A 19,721-nucleotide genomic window follows, 5' to 3' on the forward strand; every position below is an offset into this window, starting at 1 on the left:
ACCCCCCTGTAGCGTGGGATTTTTGTGGCCCCACTGACCGTGACACAGGAGCCGTTGTGGAAGAAGGTTCCTGCAGGGCAGTGGCAGCCCTCCTCGCACCCGTCGGGGAAGCACTCCACCTGCCGGCTGAGGTGGGCACAGCTGTAGGGGCAGCCGCCCCCCTCCCCGCACTCTCGGTACAGGCGGTCCGGGGGGCACCCGACGTCTGCAGAAAGACAGGAGGGGGAGAAGGTGGGTGGAGATACAGCGTGCGGGTACAACGTGCGGGTGCGGCGTGCGTGGATACAGCGCATGTGGTGACAGTGTGCATGGTGACAGCGTGCGTGTGGTGGCAGTGTGCGTGGTGACAGCGCGCGTGGTGACAGCGCGCGTGGTGACAGCGCGCGTGGTGACAGCGCGCGTGGGTACAGCGTGCGTGGTGACAGCGTGCGTGGATACAGCGCGTGTGGTGACAGAGTGCGTGAATACAGTGTGCGCGGGTACAGCGTGCGTGGTGGCAGGTACAGCGTGTGGATTGGTAACACGCATGTCGCTGCGTGCATACATGGGAGTTATGTTGAAGAGGCGCGGCCTCGGTTACTTTATGTAAAATCTGAGAATACAACTGAAATAACCTCCTCTGATCTCCTGCAGCTGATCCATGCGCAGCGGTCGGCCCCCGGCACACTTACCGAGACAGACTTGGTTATTACAGGCTTTGGTCTGGATGGCTCTTCCGTGGCACTCCTCTCTGTGGCACTCCCGTACGCGGATCTGCTCCCCGCCGCCGCAGGACACACTGCAGGCGGACCACGGGGACCACTCGCTCCACGGCCCCGGCTCTGTAACGCAAACAGGACACGAACCACCGATGACTTCTCCGCCGTAGGCAATAAACGAGAACCCGCGGCTCCAGACGCTCTCTGATACCTGGGCATTCCACATCCTGACAGTCTCGCTGCTGCTGCCCCTCTGCCTGGCAGTCTCTGCCTCCATTCTGGGGTGTCGGGCTGTCACATTTTCTAGACCGGGTCTGGATTCCCTTCCCGCAGGTCTGCGAACAGGAGGTCCACGGGCTCCACGGGCCCCATCCGCCGTCCAGCAGACACAGAGGGTCCGTGGTACACAGCAGTCTCCCTGCGGAGCATGTGCTGCAAGCAAATCACACGGGGTCTGAGCGGGGAGAGACTGGGAGGCACTGGGGACTCCTGAACATCCTACCCTCGCACACCTGATCCCAGCAGTCTCACACGTATATCACACACCTGACCCTGCGATGTCACACTTACATCACACACCTGACCCTGCGATGTCACACTTACATCACACACCTGACCCTGCGATGTCACACTTACATCACACACCTGACCCTGTGATGTCACACTTACAACACACATCTGACCCTTGTGATGTCACACTTACATCACACACCTGACCCTGCGATGTCACACTTACATCACACACCTGACCCTGTGATGTCACACTTACATCACATACCTGACCCAGCGATGTCACACTTACATCACACACCTGACCCTGCGATGTCACACTTACATCACACACCTGACCCTGCGATGTCACACTTACATCACACACCTGACTCCTGCGATGTCACACTTACATCACACACCTGACCCTGCGATGTCACACTTACATCATACACCTGACCCTGCGATGTCACACTTACATCATACACCTGACCCTGCGATGTCACACTTACATCATACACCTGACCCTGCGATGTCACACTTACATCACACTTACATCACACACCTGACCCTGTGATGTCACACTTACATCACACACCTGACCCTGTGATGTCACACTTACATCACACTTAGAAGCGACCCCTGCGTCATCACATTCACCCCCGTGGTCTCGGTGGATGCCGTTATCTCAGTCTGTCTATTCTAAGATCCTTGTTACATAAAACTCCCTGTATGATGTCAGAGAGAATCCCCCGTCACCTTCCGCATTGACGCATTTCATTGGCTCACCAGTTCTGACAAGGTCCAGACACCGTCTCCCCGGGCGCGACAGACAGCCACGGATCCACAGCAGACCACGAGGAGACGTTCCCCGAGTCAGAAGCCTCTGCTGGGGGTAGAAACAGAACAAAAACATTAAAGTCAGGATTTTGAGGGGGTCCCGGGGGTTCAACCAGATCCGAAACGCTCGTCCTGTTCGTCCATCTCAGATTGTAAGCATAAAAGAGACGTAGTGAATGACTGGGTTAAAATGACCCCGCGAGAGGAGGCTTTTTGCGGGTATCTGACGTATGACGTGTTTTACAAACCCTAATCCGCTCCCTGCACCGGACGCCCCGCCTGCTACCATCGACCTAACGTCGTATCAAATGGGATCATTAATCCAACAGAATGAGGGCCCTTACACCCCGTCCTCCGGGGCCGGCACAGGGGACATCTCATCAGCCCCCGGCTTTGGGGTGTCCGTGTCTCGATTACATGTTCACAGCCAGTGATCAGGTTTATTCAATACAAATTCTAGTGGTCAGTTGATTTAAGGGTTAAATCTTGTGAAAACCCCGTGCCATGCATAGATCATTAAGGGTTAATTGGACTAAGGTCACATGTCCTCATATGATAACTCTCACAACTCTCAGATTTACTAAAACGTGACTTTTAATTTTGTGAGTTTCAGGCGAGGCTCAGCGAGTTCAGTAAAACATCGCATGCCCTCACCTGAAACTCATAAAAATAAATAAAACAAAAGAAACGGGGGGTCCCAAGACCAAGGGGGGGCAATGATTGTCCCCCTCTTCCCCTATACCGTGAACAGTGGGCCGGGGGGGTAACAGAATATTGACAATCTCGCCAGTCTCTTGCACAAAAATACCCTATTGGGGGCTGTTACACCCCCTATCCTACATCAACCTTCCTTCCTAGATGAAACGTTCACGCCGAGGAGACCCCCGACCGCCACCACTCACCAAGGGACCGGTTCTGGAATCTGCATCTACATTCCTGGGGATCCACGCATGCGCCACCTTGCATGAGCCGCCCGTCAGGACACCCACATGACGGCTGGCACCGCGGGGGGTCCACGCACAGGGTCTCTCCCTGGAGGTCTTCGCAGGACCGCGGGCAGGGTTTGCCGCACTGGAAATCCACCTGCCCCCCTCCACAATCTGCTGGAGAAAGGAGAGCCGGATGAGGGATAAATTCTGGCATTCGGCAGAAAAATAACGTAAAAAATCATCAACGACAACGAAACAACAACAACACAACGACAACGTCAACAACAACGACGACAACGACAAAAACAACAACGACAAAAACAACGTGATGATCCCCATTAATAGATCTCTGTCATCTCAGTGCAGTGATGCGAGGCTGGGGGGGGGGCGCCCCCTGAAGGTGGATCCCTTAAAGGATCCAGGAATCGGTTTCCTGTGTGATCCCTTGGAGTTGCGTGTTCTTTGCGTGTCTCGTACATGGAAGACGTGCTACGGGACACGCTTCCTTTAAATGCCACAAAGACCACGTTTCTGATCAGTAAGAGCCACATGCGTGGCCGGTACCGGCAGAGGTCACTGCACTGAGATCCCCCAGCCCCCCCCAAGACAAAGCGCCTGCCGCCGGGTGCGATCACCTAAGCACTGTGTAGCGTTCTCCTGGCACGCGTGGCTCTGCCTGGCTTCTCCTTGGCACGGCGTGCCACCAAACCGTGCCGGGGGGTTATTACACTGCCTGGTCCGCACGGATTCTCCGGCACACGCGTCGCACGGGGACCACGGCCCCCAGGGGCCCCAAACACCATCCACTGAGGAAACACAGAAGTAGAATTGGGTTGCTAAATAGCTGTGGATTAAATACCTGAAAGACACTGCAACGGCGAGAGCCGGGGGTATTACGGCCGAGGGGCTCGAGGGGCTCCACGGGTATTTGGGGGGATTTTTAGACATTTTAACATTCTGGGTATAATTAAAGAAACCCGAGAGGAGGCTTCGGGAAAATGACTGCGCCGGAGAGCGGGGGGGGCTACACCAGAAATGGTTTCATGGGTTAATAAAGGAATACCGGACCCGGCTCGCCCTGTACCGGTTCCCAGTCTGAACATTCCATACCGAGGATCAGGAACGGGCACCGGGGGCACTTTAACATCACGGAGATCATTACCGGGACCCCCTGGCACTCCCCACACTGGGCACCCGATCACTACCTGGGCAGAATGAGGGCGACGGGCACTCCTTCCGCTCCAGCTGCACCCCGGTATCACCATGATGCTGCTGCACCCCTTGGCACTGGGCACCTCCTTCCTGTGGCTTGGGGCATGCGCAGCTCCGGTACCGCGTGACCATCTCCTTGCCGCATGTTCTAGAACACGGGGTCCAGGGTGACCAGGCACACCAGCCTCCGGGCACTGGAAGAGAAGCGACACAGACGCTAAAACGGACTCAAAACATGATGAGAGCCAGACCGGGGCGGAAAAAAACCAAGAACGTGCGCAGATCCATTAACCCCTCAGATCCCCAAAGATATAGGAGAGACGACTCAACGCGCAGACGTTGCCGGTAGTGCGTTAGGCAGGATAGGGCCTCTTTCACTAAATGGCTGGTCTTAGTAAACACTTGGGATGCCTTCTATAGCTGATTGGGGTATTTATTTGTCTTTGTTCTACCCCGGCTTGGTGCTCTTTCCCCCGAGGCTGTGAAATTCCACCGGCTTCTCTCCTGATGCCCTCAGGGGCATCTTGTGGCGCACGGAGCACTCACCCGCACACACGTGGTTGGTACATGTCATTGAGCCGTTCACGCAGGTGCTGGAGGGGAGAGGGAGGAAGCGTGTGAGACAAGGCAGTCAGGTGAAGCAGCAGAGGTGGTGCGGAGACGGAGCGGGGGTCCTACCAGGTGTTGCAGCCGTCCCCTCGGGGCGCGCTCTCTCCTGGGAGATATCGCTGGCCGGTGAGGAGGTCCAGACAGGTGCAGTCCTGGAGATCCACGCAGACCGTGCCATTGGCAGCCAGGATCTGCCCCGCGGGGCAGTAGCAGCCAGGCTCGCAGCTCCAAGTGCAGCGCTGGCACAGAGAAGCACATGAGTTATTACGGCCGCGGCCCTCCGGCTTCCTCTACCTGTGCTCCTGCGCGGCCACGACTCGGGGCCCTCAGGATTCCACCCACGATCCCACGGGTTATGCCCCTTACTGGGGTTATAGCGCTAAACTCGTTCACCGGTTATGGAGCACATTGCCGGTGCCGGTTACCCCTTGGGTTACACCCCAAAGAACAATCATTAAGGCGACTCTGTCATGGAGAGCCTCGGGTCCATCGGGGAAACTACTGTCAGCGGTTCAGTTTACGGCGCGGCTGAGCATGCGCTGTGCAGCCCCGTCACCTGACTTACCATGACATCATCACATGTTCTGGGGCAGGAAGGGCCGCAGCTGCTGTACGCCGAGCCTGCGACGGCCGAACAATTCGCTGCTGGAAACAATCAAAGAGAAACTAACGAGACCGAAAACAGGAGACGCCCCCGGACTCCCGATACCACCGGGCCCCTCGGGGGCCACACCATGTAACATGACGTACATAACACGCTGGATATAAAGGCGGGACCACTGGGGAGTCACAGGAAGTTTGCCTTTACTGGGATAGGGGCAGTTTAAGGTTTCTCCCGGTTCCTTACCCTCCACTCCAGGGCACTGGCCCAGGCTGCAGGCCTCAATGTCGGAGCTGGGACCCTCGCAGTAATCTCCTTCTCCGAGGGGCGGAGGGCTGTCACATTTTCGGTGTCGGGTCCTCACCCCCTCTCCGCAGCTCTTGGTGCAGTCCGTCCAGCTGCTCCATTCACTCCACTCACCGGATTCTGTGATAAACGCAAGGACCAAACCAAATTAACCAGAAACAAGGGGGGCATTCGCCGGCATCTGCTACACGACACCCAGGGGTCTTCTGAGGCACAGCCCCCCCCAGTGGGTACATGTGGTGACATGGGGCTCACCTGAGCAGGGCTCCACGTTGCAGGGATATTCCTCCCGATCCGGACCTTCACATGGAAATCCAGTGCCGGACGGCGCAGGTTCTGTGCAGAAACGGTACCGGCTCTGGAAGCCTCCCCCGCACGCGGCAGAACAGTCACTCAATGGAGTCCATTCCGACCAGTTACCATCAACAGCTGCAAGAGTACGGTATAACATGTGACCTGGGAGCCACGTCATACATACCCTACACCTATACACTGCCACGCACCCCTACAGCGACAGATCCAGGACCCACGTCACATGACCTACACCTATACACTGCCATGCACCCATACAGCGACAGGTCCAGGACCCGCGTCACATGACCTACACCTATACACTGCCACGCACCCATACAGCGACGGGTCCAGGACCCACGTCACATGACCTACACCTATACACTGCCACGCACCCATACAGCAACAGGTCCAGGACCCACGTCACATGACCTACACCTATACACTGCCACGCACCCATACAGCGACAGATCCAGGACCCGCGTCACATGACCTACACCTATACACTGCCACGCACCCATACAGCAACAGGTCCAGGACCCACGTCACATGACCTACACCTATACACTGCCACGCACCCATACAGCGACAGATCCAGGACCCGCGTCACATGACCTACACCTATACACTGCCACGCACCCATACAGCGTCAGATCCAGGACCCACGTCACATGACCTACACCTATACACTGCCACGCACCCATACAGCGACAGGTCCAGGACCCGCGTCACATGACCTACACCTATACACTGCCATGCACCCATACAGCGACAGGTCCAGGACCCGTGTCACATGACCTACACCTATACACTGCCACGCACCCATACAGCGTCAGATCCAGGACCCACGTCACATGACCTACACCTATACACTGCCACGCACCCATACAGCGTCAGATCCAGGACCCACGTCACATGACCTACACCTATACACTGCCACGCACCCATACAGCCACAGATCCAGGACCCGCGTCACATGACCTACACCTATACACTGCCACGCACCCATACAGCGACAGGTCCAGGACCCGTGTCACATGACCTACACCTATACACTGCCACGCACCCATACAGCGACAGATCCAGGACCCGCGTCACATGACCTACACCTATACACTGCCACGCACCCATACAGCGACAGATCCAGGACCCGCGTCACATGACCTACACCTATACACTGCCACGCACCCATACAGCGACAGGTCCAGGACCCGTGTCACATGACCTACACCTATACACTGCCACGCACCCATCCAGCGACAGGTCCAGGACCCGTGTCACATGACCTACACCTATACACTGCCACGCACCCATACAGCGACAGATCCAGGACCCGCGTCACATGACCTACACCTATACACTGCCACGCACCCATACAGCGACAGGTCCAGGACCCGTGTCACATGACCTACACCTATACACTGCCACGCACCCATACAGCGACAGATCCAGGACCCACGTCACATGACCTACACCTATACACTGCCACGCACCCATACAGCGACAGGTCCAGGACCCGTGTCACATGACCTACACCTATACACTGCCACGCACCCATACAGCGACAGGTCCAGGACCCACGTCACATGACCTACACCTATACACTGCCACGCACCCATACAGCGACAGATCCAGGACCCACGTCACATGACCTACACCTAAACACTGCCACACACCCATACAGCGACAGGTCCAGGAGCCGCGTCATACAATATGATTTTGCGTTTAAGGAGCAGAATGAACATTGGGAGAGAAGCTTGTGCCCAGGAGCTTGCAATCTAAGTATTCGTACCTTCACAGAGCAGCTGGGAGCAGTTGGTGGCTCGTCCAGAGAAGCAGGTGCTGAACCGACATAAAACAGACACGGGGTTATTACACAGCAGACACGCGTTACACACGTCACACGCGTGTTACTACCGGCCAAAGCGTTACACACGTCACACGCGTGTTACTACCGGCCAAAGCGATTTCATTAACCATTTATTTAATGCCCTTTAACGCGTTCTTCAGGATCTGCTGGGGAATTATGAGTTATTGGTTGATATAGCGCCATCATATTGTGCGGCGCTGTACGCTGGGACTCTCCCTCCTGCTGAACATTCGTTAAGCTGAATTTGTGAAAAACTTGAGAAATCTTACACTGATTATTATTAATTATTTGCGCACAAAGCGGTGAGAGACCCTAATACCCTGCCCGGTGCCCTAATACCCTGCGCCCTAATACCCTGCCGTGTGCCCTAATACCCTGCCCGGTGCCCTAATACCCTGCCGTGTGCCCTAATACCCTGCCCGGTGCCCTAATACCCTGTCGTGTGCCCTAATACCCTGCCCTGTGCCCTAATACCCTGCCCTGTGCCCTAATACCCTGCCCTGTGCCCTAATACCCTGCCCTGTGCCCTAATACCCTGCCGTGTGCCCTAATACCCTGCCCAGTGCCCTAATACCCTGCCGTGTGCCCTAATACCCTGCCCTGTGCCCTAATACCCTGCCCGGTGCCCTAATACCCTGCCCGGTGCCCTAATACCCTGTCGTGTGCCCTAATAACCCGCCCGGTGCCCAAATACCCTGCCCTGTGCCCTAATACCCTGCCCGGTGCCCTAATACCCTGCCGTGTGCCCTAATACCCTGCCCTGTGCCCTAATACCCTGCCCGGTGCCCTAATACCCTGCCCGGTGCCCTAATACCCTGTTGTGTGCCCTAATAACCCGCCCGGTGCCCAAATACCCTGCCCTGTGCCCTAATACCCTGCCCGGTGCCCTAATACCCTGCCGTGTGCCCTAATACCCTGCCCTGTGCCCTAATACCCTACCCGGTGCCCTAATACCCTGCCCTGTGCCCTAATAACCCGCCCGGTGCCCAAATACCCTGCCCTGTACCCTAATACCCTGCCCTGTGCCCTAATACCCTGCCGTGTGCCCTAATACCCTGCCCGGTGCCCTAATAACCCGCCCGGTGCCCAAATACCCTGCCGTGTGCCCTAATACCCTGCCCTGTGCCCTAATACCCTGCCCTGTGCCCTAATTCTCTGCCCTGTGGTGAGCCCTGTCTGTGACGCTATAGGGCTTTTTTTTTTTTACATTAAATAACCCCCCCCATCACCATTAGCAGGAGATGGGAGGGAGTATAAAGGGGCAAATACCCCCCCCCCGGGTTATTTATGCTACCGCAATCCTCATCCCCCCTCGGGTGGTGAGAAGGGGCGTTGATTTCGCATTAACCTTACATACCCTCACCAATAAATCACAAACCGCACTCGCACTCGCATGCCCTCACATATTACTTACAAAGCGCTCATTCTAGTGAGTGATGTTATCGGGGCAAGCGACTGGAGTCGAGTCTGGTCAGCGGAGGTAACTCTTAGCTCGACCCATGAGAGACCCCCATAGGGGGGGATTGCGTAAAAAGCGGTATGAGACGAACGCGACGGTGAATGGGCCGCATCGGAGTAGCCGGCCCCGCGTTGTCCTCGCTGAGGAGAGCTGCATTCTTGAACTCAGGTGTGAAGCCTCATGAGATACTCACCAGTTATTGCAGTCTCGGGGTACGGTGTCGCCCGCCCGGTAAAAAGCCCCATCCTCGGTACAGGGGCACTCGGAGACCGGGACGCACTGGTTGTTCTGGGAAAGAGAAGATTACTTTACAATGGAGAATAATTCTCTGGCCCCCGCGAGGGCCACCACCACATGTTAACTGCATGCTGGAGGGCCCAAGGGCATACAGAGGGCGATACTCAGTACTGCATACAGAGGGCGATACTCACTACTGCATACAGAGGGCGATACTCAGTACTGCATACAGAGGGCGATACTCAGTACTGCATACAGAGGGCGATACTCAGTACTGCATACAGAGGGCGATACTCAGTACTGCCTACAGAGGGCGATACTCAGTACTCCATACAGAGGGCGATACTCAGTACTGCATACAGAGGGCGATACTCAGTACTGCATACAGAGGGCGATACTCAGTACTGCATACAGAGGGCGATACTCAGTACTGCATACAGAGGGCGATACTCAGTACTGCATACAGAGGGCGATACTCAGTACTGCCTACAGAGGGCGATACTCAGTACTCCATACAGAGGGCGATACTCAGTACTGCATACAGAGGGCGATACTCAGTACTCCGTACAGAGGGCGATACTCAGTACTCCATACAGAGGGCGATACTCAGTACTGCATACAGAGGGCGATACTCAGTACTGCATACAGAGGGCGATACTCAGTACTGCATACAGAGGGCGATACTCAGTACTGCATACAGAGGGCGATACTCAGTACTGCATACAGAGGGCGATACTCAGTACTGCATACAGAGGGCGATACTCAGTACTCCATACAGAGGGCGATACCCAGTACTCCATACAGAGGGCGATACTCAGTACTCCGTACAGAGGGCGATACTCAGTACTCCGTACAGAGGGCGATACTCAGTACTGCATACAGAGGGCGATACTCAGTACTCCGTACAGAGGGCGATACCCAGTACTGCATACAGAGGGCGATACTCAGTACTGCATACAGAGGGCGATACTCAGTACTGCATACAGAGGGCGATACTCAGTACTCCGTACAGAGGGCGATACTCAGTACTCCGTACAGAGGGCGATACTCAGTCCTGGGAGCACCTAACGTCTCTGCTCGTTTCCTACCAGCAGAAGCTCTCCTCCCCGGCAGTAACAGCCCGGCCGGCAGGTGGAGTTGGGCCTCTCCAGGTCTGCGCAGGACGAAGGGCCTTCATGGCACTCCTTCCATTCCTTGTCTTCTGGGCAAAGCCCGGGGGCCTCTCCTGAAACCGACAGAAATTATTGGGCAAACAGCCGTCTTCTACTGACAGCGAGGACCTCGGGGGCCGGCACGCGGATCCTCACCAGAACACGGGCTGAGATTACAGGTGGAGAACTCGATCCTGCGCAGAACCACGCTGACCCGACTGCGGTTCCTATATCCTCCCCCGCAGGGAACGGAGCACTCCGACCAGGGACCCCACTCACCAGCAGCACCTAAAAGAGACAGACAGAAGAGAGTAAGAGACGGGGAGCAGAGCACTCAGACCAGGGACCCCACTCACCAGCAGCACCTAAAAGAGACAGACAGAAGAGAGTAAGAGACAGGGAGCAGAGCACTCAGACCAGGGACCCCACTCGCCAGCAGCACCTAAAAGAGACAGACAGAAGACAGTAAGAGACGGGGAGCAGAGCACTCAGACCAGGGACCCCACTCACCAGCAGCACCTAAAAGAGACAGACAGAAGAGAGTAAGAGACAGGGAGCAGAGCGCTCCGACCAGGGACCCCACTCACCAGCAGCACCTAAAAGAGACAGACAGAAGAGAGTAAGAGACAGGGAGCACTCAGACCAGGAGCCCCACTCACCAGCAGCACCTAAAAGAGACAGACAGAAGAGAGTAAGAGACAGGGAGCAGAGCACTCAGACCAGGAGCCCCACTCACCAGCAGCACCTAAAAGAGACAGACAGAAGAGAGTAAGAGACGGGGAGCAGAGCACTCAGACCAGGAGCCCCACTCACCAGCAGCACCTAAAAGAGACAGACAGAAGAGAGTAAGAGACGGGGAGCAGAGCACTCCGACCAGGAGCCCCACTCACCAGCAGCACCTAAAAGAGACAGACAGAAGAGAGTAAGAGACAGGGAGCAGAGCGCTCAGACCAGGAGCCCCACTCACCAGCAGCACCTAAAAGAGACAGACAAAATAGAGTAAGAGACAGGGAGCAGAGCGCTCCGACCAGGGACCCCACTCACCAGCAGCACCTAAAAGAGATATTAGATATTTTGTGTAAGAAAGGTAAATATCGGTCCACTCACCCTTACACGGCTGCAGGCTGCAGAACTCGATGCCGACGTTATTGCCCTCGCACGGACGGCCTCCCAGTGCCGCCGGGGGGTTGGTTCCGGAGCGGTATCGCCGTCTGGTGCCCACGTTGCAGGTTCTGCTGCAGGAGCTCCACGGAGTCCAGACGCTCCAGCCGCAGTCCACTGAAAGACGGAGAGGCGGTGAGGACTCGCGAGTCCCTTCCTCTTCATTCCACACATACTCTACTAGGGTTCCCCAAACATTGTGACGGTATCTGCGCTACAGCGCCTGCGTCAGCCACCATTAGTAATATTTACCTGGACAGGGTTGGGTGCCGCAGACCATCTCGCCAGACCGGCAGGTGCTGGGAAAGAAGAGAGAATTTAGACGTCTTATTGAGGGCCTGGATGCCACTAATCGCCCCTTTCGCCAGTTTCTGGGGGTCCTTTTTGGGGCGACACTAAAGTCATGGCGGATACGGCACAGGCCGACGTCCCAAGTGGCACATTCCATGAGACCCCGGCCCCCCAGCCCATAAATGCCACACAGCCCATGGTCTCAGGGTTACAGAAAACGGATGCCGTCCTCTCTGGGGTCCGCCATAAATGCTTTGCTGAATCTGACGGCCGGCGCTGGATATAATGGCTGACGTCTGACGGCCGGCGCTGGATATAATGGCTGACGTCTGACGGCCGGCGCTGGATATAATGGCTGACGTCTGACGGCCGGCGCTGGATATAATGGCTGACGTCTGACGGCCGGCGCTGGATATAATGGCTGACGTCTGACGGCCGGCGCTGGATATAATGGCTGACGTCTGACGGCCGGCGCTGGATATAATGGCTGACGTCTGACGGCCGGCGCAGGATATAATGGCTGACGTCTGACGGCCGGCGCTGGATATAATGGCTGACGTCTGACGGCCGGCGCTGGATATAATGGCTGACGTCTGACGGCCGGCGCAGGATATAATGGCTGACGTCTGACGGCCGGCGCTGGATATAATGGCTGACGTCTGACGGCCGGCGCTGGATATAATGGCTGACGTCTGACGGCCGGCGCAGGATATAATGGCTGACGTCTGCCGGCCAGCGCTGGATATAATGGCTGACTGATGGATGAAGATCACCGCCATACAGTCCGGGGCAAACGGATCTCATCGCGCACGCAGTAAGGGAGCAGAGGATGCTGGGAACGCACTTTGCTTTCGTGTTCCCAATGTGAGGGCCACTAAAAGGCATCACAACCTGCAAAACGATCTGCCCCTTTACATTAACCTTGCTGGATCCGAAGGCACAGAGGAAGCGTCAGCTCCTGCGCGGCCGCTCACTCACCAGTTGTTACAGGCATCCGCAGCCACGCTCTGCCCTGGCTGGTAGAGCGCCCCCTTGTGGTAGCAGGAGCACTGGGTTTGGGGCACACAGCTGTTGTTCTGCAGGAAGAGCCCCTCGGGGCAGTAGCAGCCCTCGTAGCAGGCGGAGGCGCACTCCACGTGGGCAGCCTGGTCTAGGCATAGCCGGGGACAGGCACCCCCAGCGCTCCGGCACTCCTCCGCCGTCTGGTAGATCATATCCACGGGACAGAGGTCTGCGGGAGGCAGGAGACGTGAGAAGGACTCGCAATTACTAGAACCCCAGACCACCAGCCCAGGTACCCCTAGGCTGTAGTGAGCAGAGCGCCCCCTGCAGTACAGGGGCAGTTTCTCACCTCTGCAGGGCTGTGCGTTACACTCGCGGGTTTGGATCTGTGGCCCGTGGCAATCAGGACCTCCGTGCGAGGGAAAGGGCCGGGAACACGTGCGATTCCGAGTCTGAACGCCGGAGTCACAAGACGCCGTGCATTCTGTCCACGGACTCCAGGGTGACCAGCCCCCGACAACTGAAAATACAGGATGGCGGGGGTTAAACACATGGACACACGTAACACACGGAGTGGCGCCCTCCACGGATGGGGTGGTCAGGTTTACAAAAACTCCCACCACAAACGTTACCTTCGGATTCTTATAATAGAAGGTTTTCTGCACGGACACTCAGTGACACGTATAAAACACGCGTGGAGGGGTTCCTGATTCACGCGTGGGAGTCTATAGTGGGACCGATCGTGAACTGGATTGTTCCACGAGGTTTATATACAATTATTTGGAGCCCCTCACCTGGGCAGAGCGGGGTGTCGCACGGCTCCTCCTGGACAGACTCCCCCGCGCAGGGTGCTTCGGAGACGGAGCCACCACAGTGACGGAACCTCCTCCTGACCCCGATGTGTTCCACGTCATAGAAGCAGGTCACGGAACAGGGAGACCACGCCGTCCACTCACCCCAGTGTCCGTCTGTCTCTGTGGGTTAGAGAGAGGGCAGGACAGAGGTCTCAGCGGGTACAGGACCCCTAAGAACACACACGGCAAGTGGCACGCCAGATACGTCACAGTACGTGGTATGACACGGATGTAAGCGTAATAACGGTTGGATCCCACGCCCGTCCGGCCTACCGTTAACGCAGGGAGAGTAACATTCCTTGACTTCGTGAGAATCGCCCTCGCAGGGGGAGCCGCCGTTGGCACCGGGTGGATTTGATGGAGATCTAGGAATGAAAACCCGAGATGGAAAGTCACACGGGGGAAGTCCGGCGACAGCCTGAGAACGTGGGGTCATCTACAAGCGTGGACAGGACACGACTACCTGATCGCCGGCCACTGCCCAACGAAGCTCGTACGGGAGAGCAAACCCAAAGGCAGTCCCTGCAGCAATAGACGCCTCACCTGAAGCGCTCTTGAATCCCCGTCCCACATGTTTGGTCACAAGGAGTCCACTGTGACCAGGCGGACCAGCCGCAGTCCACCACGCAGGCGGAATCATCACACGTCATCTTCCCATCGTGGCACCGGCTAGAGAACGATAGAGAGAAGAGGCACTAGATCCGGCCATTCATGGCGACCCGGTACAGGTGACACCAAACACGGTGGATGTAAGAGACGCTCGGCGCGGGTGTCCACCGTCACCTCTACTATTATCGTGGAGCTCTCTCGTGAGACTGCTATGTTATGGCCAGTAGTGGAGATAGAGGGGCTTTTACCAGGGCTGGTGGCAGGAGAATTGATGAAGTATCTGGGGGCTCAGTCTTTATTATAAAGAAACCCAAACTCTCATCATCCTACGGGGAACCTCCTCACGGGTCCACGACGTGTCCATAAACACCACACAATCTGCTGGGCTATTTCTTTTTACCCCCTTCGCCCCCCAGCTCTCCCTCCTGGTCCTCACCACACGCTGCAGTTATCCTCTCGGACGTTCTTTCCTTGGAGGAGAGACACCGAGTCGGCGTGGCAGCGACACTCGCTGATATTCACGCAGCCACCGTCCTGCAGATACAGACCAGGAGGACAGCGGCAACCTGCAGGGGGCACAAAGGGAGAGAGTTCACTGGGGGCAACCGGGGCAGAAACAGGGGGTGCATTACATGAGACTCTGAGGTTAACTGCAGGTAAAGACCCCGGACGTTCACACCCAACACAAAAAAACGCTTAAAAAAGTGGCATCAAGACCGACGTGGCTCTTCGGGAGGTGGACCCAGAGCTCCATGAAACGCAAAATGGCTCCAAACCCAACGACCAACAGACCGGACAGGAGGCCTGCGACGTCCAACGCCTCAGGATGACTCAGGAGAGCTGTGACTTTCCGTCAGGTCAGTGAAGGCATCTCTGTAACCCGCAGACACGTCTGTTACAGAACGGACCTGCGCGTGGTACCGCCTGCTTATAACACGTGCTGGGACCACATGGCGTTAATTGGGGGTCCTGGGTGGGTGTGAGCCGACCTCCGGTATCTCAGCGCTCACCCTCCATACAGCTGCTGTTACACATGATCTCCGCGCTCAGCCCGCCACACGTGAGAGGACACGGATCCAGCCGCCTCAGCCCACAGTCTGCCGACTCCACGTAAAGCGTGCCAGGCCCGCAGTCTGTAAAGACACGACAGCGTTTCATTGGGAACTGTCACTCCCATCTGCTCAGCCGGCACTTACTTCAGTCTCCAGGAGGAGACGACGAGCGACGTGGATCGTTAGTTACTTGACTTCGCTGGGATCGTGGCTCTTGGGCAGGAGAGGGCTCCTGTGTGCCCCGTTCCCCGGGTAACCAACATACGCCCTATGGGCACTCTTTGAAGTACTTTGGACCTGCTCAGTTGGCAATGAACCCCTCCGGCCCCTCGGCCAACAAGCCCCTGCCCCTGGGGAATGAGCTGGACACCCCTAATTAACTCTCAGTGAGGCTTAATAAGTCCTGCCCCTCGGGTAAAAGTGACCCAGCATGACACCCCAGCAATAACTGCCCCGTACCTTCTCCGCAGGGATGCAGATTACACGATTCCGCCTGCAGCGCTTCTCCTTGGCATGGCAGGCCGCCATTTTTGGGTGGTGGGTTTTCACAGCTCCGGCTTCTAAACCTCGCTCCCCCCTGACACTCGGCATCGCAAGGCGACCACTCGCCCCAGTGAGACCACGCTCCGTTTACTGCGGGGAACCAGCGCCACGTTACTACTGTGCGCCCCAGAACACCCAATAACGTGTCACAAAGGAGAGGGACTGGGCGCTTGGGCTCCGGGGTTTCACGCTAGCGATATTCAGTATTATAAAGAGTTCATTAATAGATTGTAAGCTCCTGAGACGAGCCTCTCCACTCTAATGTATCTGTTTGTCTCAGTCTGCCAATTCTCATCTCGTCAGACCCCTTGAATATATGTATTGTGATTGAAAATAACAAAGAGACCGCTGAGCCCCAAAAATAACCAGCGTTAGAACGTGGAATGGGGCGTCTTTGTAACAAAGAGGAGAAGTTTCCGCGCCGCCCGATTACCTGGACAGGCCGTCACAAAGCAGCTCTTGCTGTCGAACTGAGCCCCGGCGCAGTGGCCCCCGGGGAGCCGATCCCGCAGCACATCGCGCCTCCGGAATATAACGCCCAGGCCGCATGAACGGCTGCACTCGCTCCACGAGGTCCACGGAGACACGATGCAGTCCACTGGAGAAAAACAGATGAGCGTCTGAGTGTCGCTCGGGGGGGGGGGCGCCGTCACCTCTTCTATTTTCATGGAGCTCTCTCGTGAGACTGCTCTTCACATCCGGTGGTGACGGTATATACGGTATATACATATATATATATATATAGATTGCCACCTTAGGCAAAGCCTCATTTTGCTGCTGCCTTGGCTCCACCCCTTTTATCCTGCTCACTTTGTGCCCCACCCACTTATACTCCACCTCTTTTACACACGTATAAAAGCTGCCGGCCGGCACACTGGCTGCGTCGCTCGTTCCGGGAAGCTGGAGCTTTTTTAGGCGCTCGCTCATTCAGAGCGTGTCTCTCTCGGGACAGCCGCCATCTCTCTCTCTCTCCTCCGTTTCGGGACAGCCGCCATCTCTCTCTCTCTCCTCCGTTTCAGGACAGCCGCCATCTCTCTCTCTCTCTCTCCTCCGTTTCGGGACAGCGGCCGCCTCTCTCTCTCTCTCTCTCCGGGGCGCAGCACTCTCCCCACCCCAGTATATCTGCGCTCTAGACCGGCGCCTACATGGGCTCTATCCACAGGGGAGAGGAGGAAGAACCCCGTATTCCTGCCGGGAAACCCGTCAAGAGACATCTCACTCACCACAACCAGTCTCGTCGGAGCCGTCGTCGCAGTCCCTCTGTAGGTCGCATTTCTTGTCCACGGACAGACACTCTCCGCTCAGACACGCGAACTGTTTGGCCGAACAGACTGCGGGGGACGTTGAGATAAAAGAACGCGACGTCGTCAGCGCAGGAACCGTAAATACGGACGCCGTCCCTACGAGAGCAGAAGACACAGCGAGTCGCGCTCAGTGAGTATCCCGACATATCGCGATAGAAGAGGAAGCGAGAGCGTGGCCTTCGCAGCACTCACCGCAGTGATGCTCGTCGGAGCCGTCGATGCAGTCCTCCTGCCCGTCGCACACGAAGGCGCTGTCCACGCAGCCAAAGACGGAGCAAGCAAACTGCCCCACGCTGCAGGGGCTTCTGGGTAATGCGGTGCCTGGAATACAGGGCAGATGGGGGGGTATTAATCTCATCCTGATGATCCTCTCTTCCAACGTTATCAGGAACGTGGCTCTGAAATCCCACGGGGATGAAACCCACGGGGCGTCTCTGCATGCAGGGCGATCGATCGCAAGAAACCCCAGAAATCAAAGAAAATGGAATTTACTCAAAAATCAGAACGGGGCAAAAAGCACAGAAAGTCCTAAAAGAAAACAAAACCCCCCAAAAACCCGTACATTAAATAAAAAGGGCGTTCGTGTAAATTGGCGGAAACGTGGAAGATTTTCATCTGAATGATATTTATTTTATTGCCCCTGACCCGCTGTGATATAACGGGTTTATCCGACCAATCGCTGAACCTCGTTTATTAAAAATCATCAACCAACTATGAAAAAGACTTGTGGGGGGGGGGTGAAGCAGACCCTGCTCAAGAGTTTTACCCCAACTGGGGCAGTTGTAAAGCACGTGGTTGGGTAGGGGTAAGAGGTCAATCAGGGCTCTGCCATAATCACTTCCTACCAAGAGATCTCTACTGAGAAACCTTCCAGTGACCGGAGTGCCCAATGTGCCCAAAGACCAGGCCAATCCAGAGGCCCCTAACGTTAACCCTTCACAAGTCACGCTCATGGCCGAGCCATAAAACACACCTTCGCTCACAGTTGTGTTGAGATGGTCTTCGCGACCCGCGGGTTTAATGTATCCCTCCTCGTCTTGGCCGTTCTCTGGAGGAACCTCAATGGGCTCCTTGGACGTAATGACAGAGCCATCACCAGGCTTCAAGCTGGCATGATGTCCTTGAGGTACGGCAATATACTCAGGCTTGATACGGTTCACACCTGGCCCCTCACTGCCCCAATGAGCCGTTTTCAGCGTGGGGTACAGTGAGGTTGGGGTTCCCTTCTCGTTATACAACTCACTGGTGGCTGCTGGACCTGTCTGGTAATGGGAAGATGGCCACCTTCCTCCAGGAGCCTGACTAGCGGCTAAACCGGGGTATCCTGTTGGAGCTTCACTGGTGACCCGGGGGCTCTCGGACCTACCCTGCGGCAGTATTTCTCCAGGAAGCAAAGTGCTCCAGCCCTCCACGCGTGGAGCTGGTCTCATTGTTCTACCGCCGTGGCCTGTAGTCTCCCCAGAGGCTATGCTCTGCCCGGCATGTACCGGTGAGGTAGTTTGCCGTGAATTAGAGTCACTCATCCCAGTTGCTCCTGTGGGAGCCATTACTAGCCCTGGTACCGAATCGCCTGCTCCTATACTTGGGACCGGTACACCCTGTGGCGGACTTCCGCCTACATCACTGGGTCGTGTACTCAGCATCCACTCATCCTTACCGGCAGAATGTGTGACTAGTCCAGGCATGCCTGTGGGGTAGATTCTTCCCCCAGGGGTTTCCCAGATGCCAGATGTGATGGCAGCCACGTGAGGCGTACTGCCCCCTGGGCTCTCTGTCACTCCTGGGGTTGGTTCCATCCAGGGCCACCCCGGATACCCCGAGGAATATTCTCCAGGTCCTGGACTGCCTGGCGGCCCTCGCTCCCCGGGTGTCTCTGAGACGCGGATGCCGGGCGCTCCACTGACTCGGTGCTTGTCCTGGATGCCCGGCTCTCCGGTAAGGGCCGTTCCAGATACCGTTTGCTGTCCGGGTTTCAGGCTGAGGAGCCCCGGGCTCCCCGTAGGTTGGGACAGAAGATGAAGTCCGGGTTCTCCAGGCTCTCCAGGCCTGACTGTGTGGGGCAGCCGAGAGCCTCCAGGAGCTGGCGTATCCAGCAAGCCCACCACCCCTAGATGAAGAGAAGACACTTCAGTGGATAGATATCAATAATTACTGTCTGGGGGGGTCGTATGATAAATATTAGAGGATTATGAGGTGGGCTCGTTACCCGCTGA

The 19,721-nt window shown here is 56.5% G+C and overlaps 1 protein-coding gene across 1 annotated transcript in view; it reads right to left on the reverse strand.

Annotated features, from left to right (window-relative positions):
- The window catches only part of LOC128496811 (SCO-spondin-like), a 77,810-nt gene that overhangs the window by 19,105 nt on the left and 38,984 nt on the right, over window positions 1–19,721 (reverse strand). The window contains exons 53-82 of the mRNA XM_053466612.1: window positions 18,482–19,615; window positions 17,701–17,829; window positions 17,428–17,604; window positions 16,638–16,802; window positions 16,121–16,294; window positions 15,620–15,742; window positions 15,046–15,175; window positions 14,544–14,669; window positions 14,259–14,365; window positions 13,941–14,114; window positions 13,496–13,666; window positions 13,123–13,375; window positions 12,106–12,152; window positions 11,800–11,970; window positions 10,849–10,980; window positions 10,630–10,766; window positions 9,498–9,592; window positions 7,768–7,817; window positions 5,940–6,113; window positions 5,625–5,804; window positions 5,343–5,422; window positions 4,847–5,016; window positions 4,715–4,761; window positions 4,162–4,362; window positions 3,592–3,762; window positions 2,930–3,127; window positions 1,977–2,076; window positions 910–1,130; window positions 672–821; window positions 39–205 (exon numbers count right to left, since the gene is read on the reverse strand). Coding sequence (XP_053322587.1) covers window positions 39–205; window positions 672–821; window positions 910–1,130; window positions 1,977–2,076; window positions 2,930–3,127; window positions 3,592–3,762; window positions 4,162–4,362; window positions 4,715–4,761; window positions 4,847–5,016; window positions 5,343–5,422; window positions 5,625–5,804; window positions 5,940–6,113; window positions 7,768–7,817; window positions 9,498–9,592; window positions 10,630–10,766; window positions 10,849–10,980; window positions 11,800–11,970; window positions 12,106–12,152; window positions 13,123–13,375; window positions 13,496–13,666; window positions 13,941–14,114; window positions 14,259–14,365; window positions 14,544–14,669; window positions 15,046–15,175; window positions 15,620–15,742; window positions 16,121–16,294; window positions 16,638–16,802; window positions 17,428–17,604; window positions 17,701–17,829; window positions 18,482–19,615 — 5,354 coding nt within the window. The remainder of the gene's footprint in view (window positions 1–38; window positions 206–671; window positions 822–909; window positions 1,131–1,976; window positions 2,077–2,929; window positions 3,128–3,591; window positions 3,763–4,161; window positions 4,363–4,714; window positions 4,762–4,846; window positions 5,017–5,342; window positions 5,423–5,624; window positions 5,805–5,939; window positions 6,114–7,767; window positions 7,818–9,497; window positions 9,593–10,629; window positions 10,767–10,848; window positions 10,981–11,799; window positions 11,971–12,105; window positions 12,153–13,122; window positions 13,376–13,495; window positions 13,667–13,940; window positions 14,115–14,258; window positions 14,366–14,543; window positions 14,670–15,045; window positions 15,176–15,619; window positions 15,743–16,120; window positions 16,295–16,637; window positions 16,803–17,427; window positions 17,605–17,700; window positions 17,830–18,481; window positions 19,616–19,721) is intronic.

Source organism: Spea bombifrons, chromosome 5, assembly GCF_027358695.1.
Source record: "Spea bombifrons isolate aSpeBom1 chromosome 5, aSpeBom1.2.pri, whole genome shotgun sequence".
In the NCBI taxonomy this organism is placed as follows: Eukaryota; Metazoa; Chordata; class Amphibia; order Anura; family Pelobatidae; genus Spea; species Spea bombifrons.